Source organism: Triticum dicoccoides, chromosome 2B (genome assembly GCF_002162155.2).
Source record: "Triticum dicoccoides isolate Atlit2015 ecotype Zavitan chromosome 2B, WEW_v2.0, whole genome shotgun sequence".
NCBI classification, from domain to species: domain Eukaryota; kingdom Viridiplantae; phylum Streptophyta; class Magnoliopsida; order Poales; family Poaceae; genus Triticum; species Triticum dicoccoides.
Window position 1 is genome coordinate 555,970,771 of NC_041383.1, and position 13,714 is coordinate 555,984,484.

The following is a 13,714-nucleotide window of genomic DNA, read 5'->3' on the forward strand; positions in this document are numbered from 1 at the left end:
ATCTAAGTATAGGGCATTAGGACCAAATCCCTTGGCCATGTGCCTTGGCAATCGCCAACCACTTCGCCTCCACCTGTTTGTCGTTTATCTCATCTTTCCAAAGAAATTCTTCCTCCTCATCCTCATGCACATCCCAACCTGCCAACAAATCATTTACTTGTTCTATCACTAATTGTGTATTCCTCTACTCGCCTTGTTCCTCCATGGAAAGGAGCATAGGGAAACCCAACTACCCCATGATCTTAAATTCAAGCGCCAAAGGAACACATACCAAGGTCAGGCATATGATCGAACCATCTCGTGGATCGGTCCGACTAGTATTTTCGTTGCCACGAGGAAAGGGAGAAATGATCACAGTAGATGTAGACCCTGGTGATGGCGTTGTCGCCGAAATCGGCGAAGGAAGCTCAAACCCTAGTTTTCTCAACAAGGGATAAAACTTAATGTGTCGAAAGCGACATTTGTTAAGCTGAAAGGCAATTGTTTCTTTGTACACTTCATTAAACGATACTCACCATTCATGTAACGATGATCTAGATTTTTGTAATGGGGGCGGGCCAATAATTAACTTTTACATGAAGTGTGGGCCAAGCTGGGCTTATCAAGTGGTTCCTCTACCCACATGGTCGACTCCGTGGACATATTTTGTGGGGCCCACTACACACTCCTAGCTCATGCATTGCCTGATTATCTTCATGTTATCACATAAATGGTGTGAATGGTTACCTTACCAAAAATTGTATGAATGATGATTCCCCAACATGACTGGGTAGATCGCCTTTACCAGCTGCATCGAATCAGACTTGATATAATATTATTGCACCCTGGTATATTTGCTAAAATACCATTGCACAAATAAAAATAGTTCTCTTAGATGCAATGCAATTTTTTTTCTGGAAATGGGACGACCAAAGGAGGGAGACTATAATCCACCATGGTGTGTTTGGTTGCAAAGTATTTTTTTGAAAGTATTTCAAGAACACCATAGTATCTCGAAAAACAATGTTTTCAAATACTTTGAGGTGTTTGGCTCTAGTTAAGCTTGTATTTTTATAAATCATAACCATATTTTTGGTATTTTGTAGTATTAAAAAGAGAGATAGAGATCTCATTTTTTTTTCTTCTAAAATCCGAGAAATGCAACAAACGCTCCTCCAATCGAGTCCAAATACATTGCTACTATTTTTGTAAATAGTACCCCCTCTGTAAACTAATATAAGACATTTTAGGTTACTAACTGATGTTTCATAAACGAAACTGCTTTGTGTACGATTCATATTCATCGTACACTGGTACGACTAGACTGCTAATGCTATGACCCACAAACTGAATCATCAATGTTTTGTCTCTAATCGTAAGTGTTGGACGGGGATTTCATCGTACGTATAGCAAGGTCGTTTCATAAACTATAGTATTCATTGTTATATAGGACAAAAAAATAGTACTCCAGAGTCTCAACCTTATGTCCCTGCTTACTTGACGGGCGTGTACCGTTGATTTCAAACAAACGGCCGGGATTTGTCCTAACTCAACTCTTCTCCCACACTTGTCCCCGTAGCCAGTCGCCACCGCTCCCCGCCCACCTCGAAATGGATCCCGCTCCGGCGACCCCTCGCTGGAACCTGGAGCGCCCCTACCTCACCGGACGCTTCCACCAGGTAAGCCCTTCCTCTTCCCAGCAATACCCAACCCGCCCCTCCAGTATTGCTACGCCGGCCTCACATCCTTCGCTCGTGCCCTGGCAGGAGGCGAAGGTGTCCGCGCCGTCGCAGGCGCCCGGATCCAAGTCTTTCTCTCTCGACTCCTTCAGGTACGTATGGAGGATAAATTCGTGCCGCGTCGATGGTTTCCTCGCGGTTCTGTTGCCCCGGGTGGTCTCTGATGCCCGGAGTTGGTTTGAATCTGCAGCCGCGGAGCTGGCGGCGGCGCTGGGAGTGTCCTCGGATCGTACGCTGTTTCTGTGCAGGTAAGCGGGATTTGAAATAGTTCAACCGGCGAAGTTGGAGCTTGGCTTTACTTGTACTGTTTGTGAACTGGGGCTAGGGTTTTGATTTTGAATTTGAGCTCAGTGATTTGGTAATTAGAAGGGTTTTGAGTGTTTTTTGTTTTTGTCTTTTACTAGTATGTGAACTTTAAATCTTTGTTGATCGCTGTTTGAGATTGTAGCCACTGTGCAGGGAATTCCATTGAAGTATGGGATTGTGCTTTTTGAGATTTTCTACTTCCTGGATTTCAGCACTTGACATGCCCTCCTTTTGCCAGTAATGCAACGATTCTTACTTAGAAATTATCATTATTATTTTTGGATTGGATGGCCAATCTGGTGTGGATCGAAAACAGTTTGAGGAAGTCTTTTTTACAAATATGCAGTTTCTGGTCGAATGTGGTTTCTGTTTTGCATTTAGAGCATATAGGTTGGTATGTTTGTGGCGCTTTAGGAAATGATGCACTAAATATAACGTTCACTGTGATAAGACCACAGAACATTGCTTAATTTCGACACCATTTCCGAAAATAGCCATCCGGTGAGGCTTAACATCTGTACTTTCAGTTAGAAATGCTAAATTGCTGGAGCTTCCGCAATCAACCGCGTTGCTTAACAACTTTATTCATTGTAACTGCCCTGATTGAAATGCAGGAGCTTTTAGTTATTGATGATTTGCTATCAGCTCTGGTGGGTATTGAGGGAAGATACATTTCAATTAAGAGAGTACGCGGAAAGGAGGGATATGTTGTCTTCCAGATTGATTCTTCAATGGACCTTGCACTCCAGGTAAGCTGTGACCATGCCAAAAAAGGAAGGATATATTTGAGTTTGGCTAATCTTTCTCTTGCAGGAGTTGACTCGCCGAATTTTCCCCTTATGTGAAGATTTCGTGCTAGCAAGCCAGTTTGTGGAGTCCAGGTCACATTTCAAAAATGGTTTGGTCAACCATGCTCTAGCGGCAGCTCTAAGGGCATTCCTCCTGGTATAGTCCCTATCATGAGAGATATAATTTTGTTTATTCCATGTGTACAACCTTTCTTCTATTTGGGAAAGTGGGAGAAGGAATATAGTGCTGTCTGTATAATGTGTTAAGGGTTCATTCTTGTATTGAGATAATCCCACTGATAGGCATTAACCTTGTTACATTGTTCTCCACAGAGCTCTCTGACAGTATTAGTGCTTCTATGTGAATTTGGCACAGCATTATTTAGTGTAGTATTTTTTAATAACAGGATTATCAGGCAATGGTTGCTCAACTGGAGCATCAATTCCGTCTTGGAAGGCTCTCTGTTCAAGGATTATGGTTCTTTTGTCAGGTATTTCTTCTTTATCTGCATGTAACCAATTATTTGTGAACGTATCAGTGTCTGGTTACTGTTTCAAGCACTGTAAGTCCTGTGTTTCTTTCACAGCGGATGATGAGTTCATTGAATGCACTGGCTGTTCTAATAGAGAAGGCTATGTCCAATAATACTAGCGGTTCAGCGACACTTAATCTACTTCATAGTCAGGTAAATTTAGTGAAAGAGGTTATATTTTAGATCCTTGATAAGCACATTTACCCTTTCCATCCTAAATCTGAGCCAAACAGACCTGGCCAGCTCCTCTTTTGTTTTCCAGTGATAGAACAACTTCTATAGAACTAATCTTTTAATGCCCAGTTCTTCATAGCTTGTTTAGCTTAGTCTACACGATTATCTCTTTTATCATGTAATTTAATCATCATATCTTTCTACTTAGGCAAAGGCGATGGCTGGCGATAGTGCTGTTCGGTCATTACTGGAGAAGATGACTGATTGTGCAAGTGCAGCATACCTCAGGATGTTGGAAAGGTTTGTGATGGTTCGTAACTATCTTTATCATTCAGTTTTAGGACTGAGGCACTTACTCAATCCATAAAAGTTCTATATTGGCTAGCTGTGTCTTCTTTGGACTTTTAATATTGAGTGTTGCTTAGAAAATAAAATGTTAGTAAGCTTGTTTGCAGCGTCATTAATTTCACTTTCTGATCGTCATTTTAGATGGGTATATGAGGGTGTCATAGATGACCCTTATGGTGAATTCTTCATTGCTGAAAACAAATCTCTGCAGAAGGTACTTATTGACTTGTAAAATTTTGGATCTACTTAACGTCCACTGTTCTCTGTATTTACCTAAAATGCTGGGCATATTTGTGTCTTAAGTTAATCAGGTGCTTTGCCTTCTTCTTTTATTTTGGTATAGGAGAGTCTCACTCAAGATTATGATGCTAAATATTGGCAGCAACGGTACAGCCTAAAAGATGGCATCCCTAGTTTTCTCAATAATGTTGCTGCCACCATTCTGACAACAGGAAAGTATCTTAATGTTATGAGAGAATGTGGGCACAATGTTCAGGTACGTATGATTATTCTTCGGTTGAATGATAGAGTATCATGTTATATCTGTGTTGACAAAATACACTTATGTTGGATATTTTATTTAGGTTTCCCTGTCAGAAAACTCTAAGCTGACAAGCTTTGGTTCAAACCACCAATATCTTGAGTGCATCAAATCTGCTTATGATTTTGCAAGTGGTGAGCTCTTGACTCTAATGAAAGATAAGGTAATGACTGTTTGTAGTTAAAATACTGTTGCATTTCACTCGCTTCTAAGATCACTTGCTAAATTCAGTGTACATATTTACAGTATGATCTCATTGGGAAACTGCGATCATTGAAGCGCTATCTACTTCTTGACCAAGTATGCGTAACATTTACTTTTCATAATTTTGTGTTATTACTATATATGAGTGTACTTATTGACTTGCATCTGATATACATCTACACATGGGCTTTATGATTTTGCATATTATGTGCGCGTAGTCTGTTAAAATACAGAAAACCACATTCTTTGTGCATTCTGTTTTATGAATGCCTTAATAGTGAGAAGGATTCATGTTGCCCAACTTGATTTTAAACATTCATGTTTATTTTTCTCGCACTAGTTATCTAATTTGTTTCCTTTAGTTTTACAGGGTGATTTTTTGGTTCATTTTATGGATATTGCCCGAGAGGAGCTTACAAAGAAACCAGAAGATATATCCGTTGAAAAACTTCAGGTTCCTCTTGTGCTATGTTGTTGTCTCTTTGTTTCTCGTCATGGTGAAAACAGATTTTTGGCAGCTCTTGTCATGATAATTGATAAGCTAACTCTCCGTCATTGTGTTATTCTCTCTTTATTCATTATCTACACCAGTCTCTTGTTGACATCGCCTTGCGAAGTACAGCAGCTGCTTCCGATCCAAGTCATGAAGATTTGACTTGTTGCGTTGTAAGTCTATTATCTGAGTCTAGTCAAATCATACTGTATCCGTTGACTATCATATTCACATATCTTATGAAACAGGAAAGAAGTTCCCTGCTTAAAAAACTGACAACCCTGAAAGACTTGGACTGTGCGTACTCTTCAGACAAGCTTGCTGCAGCTGATGTTGATCAGCCCATGACATTAAACATAACTGGCTTGGAAACGTTCTGCCTTGGCTACAAGGTTTCTGTTTGTATTTTCTTTAAGCATTTCTCATTGCATTTATCCTGTGATAGTGAAATGATATACCTGATCGATATTGCAGATTCCATGGCCACTATCTCTTGTAATTTCGAGGAAGGCTTTAACAAAGTATCAATTGATCTTTCGTCTATTGTTTCACTGCAAACATGTTAGTCGCCAATTGTGTCAAGCGTGGCAGATCCAACAAGTATGACATAACCTTATATATCCATTAAGTTAGTTACATTATTATTTTTGTTTACGTACTCACATCAACTGATGTCAACCTCTCAAACAGGGTTTCCGGTCTGTCAAGATTCTTGGAACACCAATTCTGCGGTCATCGATTCTTTGTCGCAGCATGCTCAAGTTTGTAAACAGCTTTCTACATTATCTAACTTTTGAGGTAAACCATCCATACCAGTTTCACCATACCAACTGTTACTGAAGGTGAGAAAATTGTTAATTACTCCTTGGCCCTCAGGTTCTTGAACCAAACTGGCATTCAATGCATGGCCGCCTTCAAACTGCAAGGAGCATCGATGAGGTTTTAACCATGTCCTTATGATTAAGTTAACTGCACCTCCAACAGTACAGATTACATTACTTTTGCTGTGATGCTGATTGCAGGTCATCCAGATACACGATTTCTTCCTCCAGAAGTGTCTAAAAGAATGCTTGCTGTTGTTGCCTGAGCTCCTCATGGTCTGTCCTTGCTCTTTGTCTGTTTGTTTAAAATAAAAGGAAATTACACTTCAAAAGTAATTGTTATGCATCAATAAGTGTTGTCCACTTTCTTCATTTTAAACTGCTGACGAACTATGTGCTTAATTCAATGATCACGCTTGACTGCTTGTTGTCATGATCTGTACATGCTTGACCTGTAAAGGGTGAAGGTATCGTGTCTCCTAACTTGAATGTCGTGAATTATCTACATGTGGCCATAGTTCAACCTTTAGCTCATATTCCAACAAGACGCAATGCTTATCTCATCCTTGTTATCCATTTAGGAGTCATAAAAGTTATACCTTTGGTTTGTCGGATGGGACTGAGTTTTGCAATTTGTTAACCCGTGTGCATCTTTTCGAACTGTCAACTGTAGGATGTGCATAATCTGTTGGGAATACATAGCTATATATGGTCTCTAAACAATATTTTGAAGCGGGCACCATTTGGCATCCTGCTTGCCAAAAAAGCAAGAACTTATTATCCATTTATCTGTGATGTGCAGAAAGTTGAGAAGCTGAAAGCATTATGTCTTCAATACGCGACTTCCATCCAGCTCTTGATACCGTCCATCGAGGTGGCTGCTCCTGAGAGCAAATCGAAATCCTTGTCGTCGAGAGCAAGAGCCAAGAGATCACAGGACAGAGACGAGCAACTGAAACTAGCATCCGAGAACGCCGTGATGTCGCAGTCAATCCTGTACTTATCTCAATGTCCCAGTCAATTTTACAAAGTCTTTGTTCCTACGCAGTTCAGGTTTGTAACACACCATCTTGCCTTGTCTGCCGCAGGAAATTCGAGTCGGAGTTCAACGCGGAGCTCCAGAGCCTCGTTCCTACGCTGAGCAAGAGCTCACAGGCCGAACCGTACCTGACCCATCTCGCGCAGTGCATTCTCGGCGTCGGAATCGACCAGTGAGTTTCTTCAGGGGTTCCATGTTCAGATGGTTGCAAAGTTTGCATGTGTGCGTGTGCGATTCTGCGGCGTGGCAGTGCGCTTGCTGCCGTCGACGCTGGTGTACGGTCCTGTGGTTGAACTGAACACTTGTGTTACATACAGCATTATGCTTCCACGAGGTGGATGTAGTCATGTAGTAGATGCTTGGTTAGGCTTTAATTAGCTGGTGCTGTAGGCTGGTGTAACTGTTTGATTATACATACTCTGGTGGACTGGTGGTGTGTTTGTGTGCTGCGATTCAGCATGCTCAGGCTATGTGTGCGTCAGGAACTGGGCTGTGTTGTTTGAGACGAGTCGCCGATGTAGTAAGCCTGTAGCTTCAAGAGCCTGGCTACGAATCAGAGTGGAAGCCTCAGTTGCGATCCGTGGTTTGTTCTGTCCATTTGTTGTGTGCGTGCGTGGTTGGCCAAACCTTTTTTCTTTATCTTTTTTATTATACCGTGGTCGGCCAAACTGGGTAGCACATGTTATGTTATCAACGTCGTGATGACTGGTCTGGTACCTGCGTTCCATTTCATGCGTAGAGAAGCACCACTGCAGACTAATAATGTCTGTCGTGCATCACCACTAACACCCGCCTCGAAGCACCACTGCATCCACTTGGCGAGGAGGCCAGGGCTTCTTTGGTTCGAAGGAATTTCATAGGATTTTGGAAGGATTTGAACCCTCGGGAATTTGTCCTGTGATGGTAGTTTAATTCGCAGGATTGAAATTGTTAGGATTTTTTTTCCATAGGGTCCATTTGTACTGCATTTTGAAGGAAAATTTTCATCCACCTACTTTGTTCCTGCGTTTTTTTCCTTCTATTCCTGCGTTTTGATAATCCCGCGGTTACGGATTAAAGAGGCCCAAACGATGTGGGCGCAAGTTGAGATACACCGACCGTCTGCGGGCGAAAGAAACGAAGCTGGCTTGCGACCCGACGTTTTCTCCGGACTTGTCAAAATCTCGGGTCCGTCTCCACGTAGACGGAACGCGCCGGTGAAGCCAAGAGGCCGCAATCCAGTGCACGAGCGCGACGGCCGATCCCCGGGACCTTCACTGCCCACCCACCCGCAGTTAGCTCGCTTCCCACTCACACACACTCCTTCACTGCCCAGTACCCACCCCACTGCCATCACCCCCACCACCGGTACTACCAGCAGGTCCAGCACCACCATCGCCCTACGCCCCCACAGGCCACAGCAACACGAGAAAACCACCGCAAGCGCGCGCCCCGCCCCCGAGACGCGACGGTAGAATCCGGCAGGCACGAGCACGGCGCGCGGACACATAGCCCGAGCGCGCGCGATGGCAGTCGGGGGGCGACGCGCGGCGGTGGCGGCGTGCGGGCGCTGGTGCCTGGTGATCCTCGCCGTCGCCTCCGCGCTCGGGGTCTCCGGACCCGCGCTCTACTGGCGCTACAAGAAGGGCTTCTCCTCCCCAGCCGCCGCCGCCGTCTCCGCCCCCTCCTGCCCGCCCTGCACCTGCGACTGCCCGCCGCCCCTCTCCCTCCAGTCCATCGCGCCCGGTGAGCGCCCACCCCCGCCCTCTCTTCAGATCTCGCACCGACGCGCGATTATCTACATAACCAAAACGGGCCCGTCGGTTGAGAGTTGAGACTAGTGTTAACTAGGTGGATGCGGTTGCTTATGAGTGTCGGCGAACTGAATTCTCTTCTAGCAATAGACGATTTACTGTATATGCTTTTAACTGGGTCGATAAACTCATGTCTGACACGGTTTTACATTTCCTTCCTTTGCAGGGCTCATGAACTTCTCAATTTCAGGTTTGAGCTCCTTCTTCACAGTCCATTTAATAGAGGTTCAGTATTATCCAGTCTTCTCATTCTAATTGGTTGAGTATGAACTAAAACAAGAGAGAGTATAGCTGACATCTGATGGAGAACGACGTCACTTGTGAAGTTCTGATCATGACATTTTCTGTACCAGACAGTTCCACCTGCAACTTTAGATTTTTCTGGAATCTTATCACCCTTCGACACAAGTTAGACGTCCAGGGTTATTGGCATGCCTGTCATTTTAATGGTGTCATTCTTCACAATTCCCGTTGCCAAATTGTTTGAAAAGTAGTGCCTGTCGGCAGTACTGAAGTTTTATGTTAACCAAAACATAAGTAATACTCTATGAAGTGTTATGTAAAATATTACCCCCAGTTTGTTTTATGTTCATATATTGCTCTCTTAAACTACTGGCGAGTTAAGTATCAGGCTGGCCATAGGTCATTTTGCAGTGTCTGAAAGACCTGACTCTTAAGGACTTTAGCATGAAACCTGTGAGATTTGTCTAATGATAAACTCTACTGAATGACCTAGTGTATATTTGCTAAATCATCCAAATATAATTGGGAAAAGCGTGTCAGAGTTTTGATGCTTTTGTGGTATGCTAATGTGAACAAACACAAGAAGGACTTATGATGCTGTAGTTCTTAATTTTTGTTTGTATGCATCATATGCTCACAAGCTCAGGTCTAACTATTACTACCTCTGTTCACTAATGTAAATTGAACTGCCAAAACTTCTTATATTTAGGAACAGAGGTTGTACTTCTTATGTGCAATACCATCCAATTTCTGGGTTTGTCCCATAATACATTAACTTTTTGCAACCAAACATGGATTACTTCCTACTATTTCCAGTAGCACATTAACATTAAAACCAAACATGGATTACTTCCTGTTATTTCTAGTCAGGGGTGATTACTCCCCTGCACTTTCACGTGCTGTGCTGCTTACCAAGTGCTGACAAAGTATACCTTTTTTGTCGGTAGTTATTTATCAACCACAAAACTAGCACCACACCTGCACACATGGCTTTAACCTACATAACTCATCCTTTCGATTGTACAATTACAAATGCTCTATAAGAACACAGTAGTGTAAACCATCTCCCATATTGCTGCCCAAGTTCTTGTGAGCTGGAACTTTTGTTGTAAATTCCTTTTGACATGGTTGCATCTGTTATGAGGCTATGTTGACTGGAAAAAATAATTTGAACTGAATATGCAGCTTGCGGCACAAATGACCCTGAGCGTACCAAGGAGATGGAGAAGCAGTTTGTTGATCTCCTCAACGAGGAACTCAAGCTGCAGCAGGTTGTAGCTGAGGAGCACATCCATCACATGAATGCCACACTTGTCGAGGCAAAAAGGCAGGCTACCCTGTACCAGCGAGAGGCGGAGAAGTGTAACGCGGCCACAGAGACTTGTGAGGAAGCCAGGGAGAAGTCTGAGGGGGCAATCTCAAAGGAGAGGAAACTGACATCACTGTGGGAACGTCGAGCTCGCGAATTGGGTTGGCAGGATTCTCGAGCCGCGACCACCGCACGATAGCTTGGCAAGCAGTTTGCTTCTGCAGGTAAAATTATCTGCAGCAGACGACATTTTTACCACACCGAGCAATGTTAACTGTACGGGTCCACGTGTAATGTTTGCCAGTGTATTATGAGTTGTCCCAGTTGAAGTATAGTTACTCTAGACACTGTAGATTCCTTATAAATGTAACTAGTATACACTGTTTAAATATGAAGCTTTATTGTAACGTACGTATATTGAAGACATTCAGTGTAGTGTTGTGGCTGTAGATCAGAAGGCGGTTTATGCCTTCGACGGAATTCAGTAATGCACACATCTGCAGTTTGATTCACAGTATGGAGCTTCAAGCTATTTTTACCAGCTGGCTCGTGGAGACAGATCTTGCTTTACTTTTGTCTTTATTTTCAAGATGATGCACATCTTCTTAGAGCTAGTGCTTGGTACCGTCAAATGTTCGGAATGTGCAATATTTCTGTTAGCATGGAGACACCTTCAGTTTTTCTTTGAAGGGCGGAGACACCTCAAGTTAGTACTGTTCAGTGCTTGTAGTTGGGAAATGCCATTTGTTTTGGCTTGTGTTTATTCCAAGAGAAGCCCAACATTTGCACCAGTATATGAACTGCTCAGAGAATAAAAACTGCACCAGGCGACATGTAATACTCCCTCCATCCCAAATGTGTAATCTTTTTATTTTACCAGCAGGTTCATGGAAATAATACTGCACCTGTACTCAGGAACAATACTGCACCTGTAGAAATGTCAGTTTGAAAAAAAAGGCCGGTGCAAAAGGGGAAAAAAAAATAGTGGCCCATACAGGTCTCGAACCTGTGACCTTCGCGTTATTAGCACGACGCTCTAACCAGCTGAGCTAATAGGCCAATTTGATATGAGAATAAGTAACAATACTCAAGTAGTAATAACTTAAGAGAACCAAGGAAAACACATATTACCGCCCCGAAATCAGATGCTGCTCTAGCATTACTCCCTACATGATCCTACACGCTTCCGTGTTCTCGTCGTCGAAATAGTGGAGGTCCCATCGCGGCGGCCTCTGGAACTCATTACCTAGAACAGCGTCCATGTCCGGCGCCGGACGGCCGTAATAACCGTAAGGAGCGTAAGCATCCTCGCCGGGTTCCTGCTTCTCTTCCTCCTGGTTTTCTTCCTCCGGGTCCGGAGGCAGAATCTCCGCCTTCTTCCCGGTCTTCTTCTTGAGCTTCCTCAGCACCTTCTCGGCCTTGAAATCCCCCGTCACCGTCACCTTGTTCTCGTCCCTTTCGACCTCCACCGTCTCCACGCCTGCAACCATGGACGATCATCAGGCGTTCACTCCCCATGACATGAACAGGCGTGGAATTCAGTAGTAAGTCCTTATGTTTAGTACCATCTATTTTCTTGATGGTGCGGCGCACCAACCTTTCGCAGGCGTCGCAGTGCATGTATACTCTCACGTTCACCGTGATGCTCTGCACAGGGAACAGGCAGCAGGCGCTCCTCCGTGAATGGACAGAACAGAGGAGGATCATGTGTGGAAATGGAACTTTGGAATGAGTGAATGAACATGGACTCAGATTCCTGCGAGTTCATTATTGGGGGAAAAACGCTTACATTCGCGGATGCAGCATTCTCCTCTCCCATGACGCCTACTGAAACTCCGGAGAACGCGATAAGCAGAACGCCCTGAATAGATGCGGACCATGTAAGTCAGCGTGGTTCTGAAATCTGAATCAAGGTGGGCAGAACAGAGGGAGCGTCGACCCCTGTTCTAGCTTGGATAATTATGGCCTCGAACCAGGATTACGAGAAGCGCATAGCGTTCTTATGATCCTGAGAAACGAGAAGGAAATGCAGAATCCCCAGCTGCATTTGACGCATTGTGCATGCGGAGCTTGCTCGGCATGCATGCGGAAGGCTCTTCTTACCTGGCTGTTTTGTTCATGTCGATTGCGTGTGCGCTATAGCCCCCCTCCTGGTACGGGCTCGAAGCCTGCCAACGCTAGCTGTAATCGAATCTGAATCTCAAGGAAATCTCCAAAGGCAATTAGATGAGTGAACCTAGCTATGGGATGAAGACGGGCCCGAAAAAGGCAAAGCCGTTCTTGGCCATGACGCCTATGTAGGGAAGAAGAGAGGCAGGAGGAGAATGAAGCTCTTCTTAGCCCGTTATAGGTCTCGGAAGGCAGAGGTTGATCGACCTGTTTGGGAAATCGTATTGACCACCAGCCAACCAGCCAGGAGGGTGTTCATCATAAGAGGTGGGAATGCAGGGAATAATAGCAACGTTTTTTCAATCTCTCGGGCTAGGAGATGCATGCATGTGTTGTGTACAAGTTGGGATGATCATGCATGAATGATGAATCAATAATAACAATAGAATTCACAATCAATAATAACAATAGAATTCACAATCAATAACAACATAAGAGCCTCACAACCAATAGAATTCACAAGTTTTATTCGTTTTGATCGAAATACATGTAGCGCCTGTCGTTTAAATTCGTTCATTCACAATCTATCAGTCAATAGCCATTGCCTTGCACTTGCAGGTCAACACTTGGCTTCGTCTTCCAGCGGGAACGGGATCCCGTTCATAGCCCTGAAGAGCATCCACGACCCCGTGGCCAGCATCTTCGGCACGAGCGCGTCCGGGTCCGCGCACAGCGCCTCCACCGCCGCCGCCTGCCTCTGCAGCGTCTCCACCAGCGCCTCCTCGCCCGCGTACGCCGGCGACGCCGCGGCCCGCCTGATCTTGCCCGCCAGCGCGACGAACCTCTCCGCGAACCGCGCGCCGGCGCCCTCGGCCGTGGCCACGGCGTCCACCGCTTCGGCCCTCGCCGCGTCGCCCGCCTCCAGGCCGCTGGGCACCTGCCCGCCGTCCGTCTCCTTGGCCGCGAACTGCAGGAACTCGTTGGCCGCGTGGTGGACCATCTGGTTGTCCGTCGCCACGACCTCCCTCATCTGCCTGTCCCGCAGGCGCCGCGTGGAGGCCAGGACCTCCTGGGCCTCGGCGAGCCGCGCGAACGCCCACGCGGCATGGTCGCGCAGCGTCGCCGCCGCCGCGCGCGCCTCCTCGCCCGGCCTCCTGGAGACCATCTCCGCCCCGTCCCGGTAGTCCTCCGCGTCCTCTGAGATGCTCTGGGCGGCCCTCACGGTGCTGGCCTCGACACCGTCCGCCCAGTCGAGCGCCGCGAGCGAGGGGAACTCCGTGGTGTTCTCTAGCATG

At 45.2% G+C, this 13,714-nt stretch overlaps 3 protein-coding genes and 1 non-coding gene across 6 annotated transcripts; 2 read left to right on the forward strand and 2 right to left on the reverse strand.

The window, feature by feature from the left end:
* Positions 1 to 1,514: 1,514 nt before the first annotated feature.
* LOC119364812 (gamma-tubulin complex component 2-like) lies at positions 1,515 to 7,560 on the forward strand. Of its 2 annotated transcripts, XM_037630348.1 has the most exons (21): positions 1,515 to 1,658; positions 1,746 to 1,810; positions 1,909 to 1,966; positions 2,639 to 2,773; positions 2,838 to 2,969; positions 3,220 to 3,303; positions 3,400 to 3,498; positions 3,728 to 3,819; positions 4,009 to 4,081; positions 4,211 to 4,363; positions 4,452 to 4,571; positions 4,655 to 4,708; positions 4,983 to 5,066; positions 5,204 to 5,278; positions 5,354 to 5,497; positions 5,580 to 5,705; positions 5,796 to 5,903; positions 5,982 to 6,044; positions 6,128 to 6,202; positions 6,729 to 6,922; positions 7,015 to 7,560. In XM_037630348.1, exons 1-21 carry the CDS (start codon positions 1,590 to 1,592, stop codon positions 7,139 to 7,141), a joined length of 2,130 nt encoding a protein of 709 aa, XP_037486245.1. In that variant the 5' UTR covers positions 1,515 to 1,589; the 3' UTR covers positions 7,142 to 7,560. The 2 variants fall into 2 exon arrangements, with proteins under 2 accessions (XP_037486245.1, XP_037486244.1); XM_037630347.1 differs by having other exon boundaries at positions 1,533 to 1,810.
* A 661-nt stretch (positions 7,561 to 8,221) lies between these two features.
* LOC119364813 lies at positions 8,222 to 10,822 on the forward strand. Its single transcript, XM_037630349.1, has 3 exons — positions 8,222 to 8,690; positions 8,925 to 8,948; positions 10,187 to 10,822. The coding sequence occupies exons 1-3, from the start codon at positions 8,471 to 8,473 to the stop codon at positions 10,507 to 10,509; spliced, it is 567 nt and encodes a 188-aa protein (XP_037486246.1). The 5' UTR covers positions 8,222 to 8,470; the 3' UTR covers positions 10,510 to 10,822.
* Positions 10,823 to 11,295: 473 nt separating this feature from the next.
* On the reverse strand, positions 11,296 to 11,369 carry TRNAI-AAU. The gene has a single exon. It is a non-coding gene; the product is annotated as a tRNA-Ile (tRNA).
* An 82-nt stretch (positions 11,370 to 11,451) lies between these two features.
* Positions 11,452 to 12,595, reverse strand: LOC119368001 (heavy metal-associated isoprenylated plant protein 20-like). Of its 2 annotated transcripts, XM_037633363.1 has the most exons (4): positions 12,414 to 12,595; positions 12,100 to 12,171; positions 11,876 to 11,957; positions 11,452 to 11,790 (listed from the first exon to the last, which is right to left on the reverse strand). In XM_037633363.1, the coding sequence occupies exons 2-4, from the start codon at positions 12,127 to 12,129 to the stop codon at positions 11,477 to 11,479; spliced, it is 426 nt and encodes a 141-aa protein (XP_037489260.1). In that variant the 5' UTR covers positions 12,130 to 12,171; positions 12,414 to 12,595; the 3' UTR covers positions 11,452 to 11,476. The 2 variants fall into 2 exon arrangements, with proteins under 2 accessions (XP_037489260.1, XP_037489261.1); XM_037633364.1 differs by lacking the exon at positions 12,414 to 12,595 and having other exon boundaries at positions 12,100 to 12,348.
* Positions 12,596 to 13,714: the final 1,119 nt, after the last annotated feature.

Bases quoted from the DNA above. Each gene is read 5' to 3' on its own strand.
- LOC119364812 (XM_037630347.1), top strand. From the start codon at position 1,590: ATGGATCCCGCTCCGGCGACCCCTCGCTGGAACCTGGAGCGCCCCTAC. The intron at 2,970-3,219 runs GTATAGTCCCTA...TTTTAATAACAG, and splicing joins CTCTAAGGGCATTCCTCCTG to GATTATCAGGCAATGGTTGC. The intron at 4,364-4,451 runs GTACGTATGATT...TATTTTATTTAG, and splicing joins AATGTGGGCACAATGTTCAG to GTTTCCCTGTCAGAAAACTC.
- LOC119364813 (XM_037630349.1), top strand. From the start codon at position 8,471: ATGGCAGTCGGGGGGCGACGCGCGGCGGTGGCGGCGTGCGGGCGCTGG. The intron at 8,691-8,924 runs GTGAGCGCCCAC...CTTCCTTTGCAG, and splicing joins CCTCCAGTCCATCGCGCCCG to GGCTCATGAACTTCTCAATT. The intron at 8,949-10,186 runs GTTTGAGCTCCT...CTGAATATGCAG, and splicing joins CATGAACTTCTCAATTTCAG to CTTGCGGCACAAATGACCCT.
- LOC119368001 (XM_037633363.1), bottom strand. From the start codon at position 12,129: ATGGGAGAGGAGAATGCTGCATCCGCGAAT. The intron at 11,958-12,099 runs GTAAGCGTTTTT...TTCCCTGTGCAG, and splicing joins AGAATGCTGCATCCGCGAAT to AGCATCACGGTGAACGTGAG. The intron at 11,791-11,875 runs GTACTAAACATA...CCATGGTTGCAG, and splicing joins CACCATCAAGAAAATAGATG to GCGTGGAGACGGTGGAGGTC.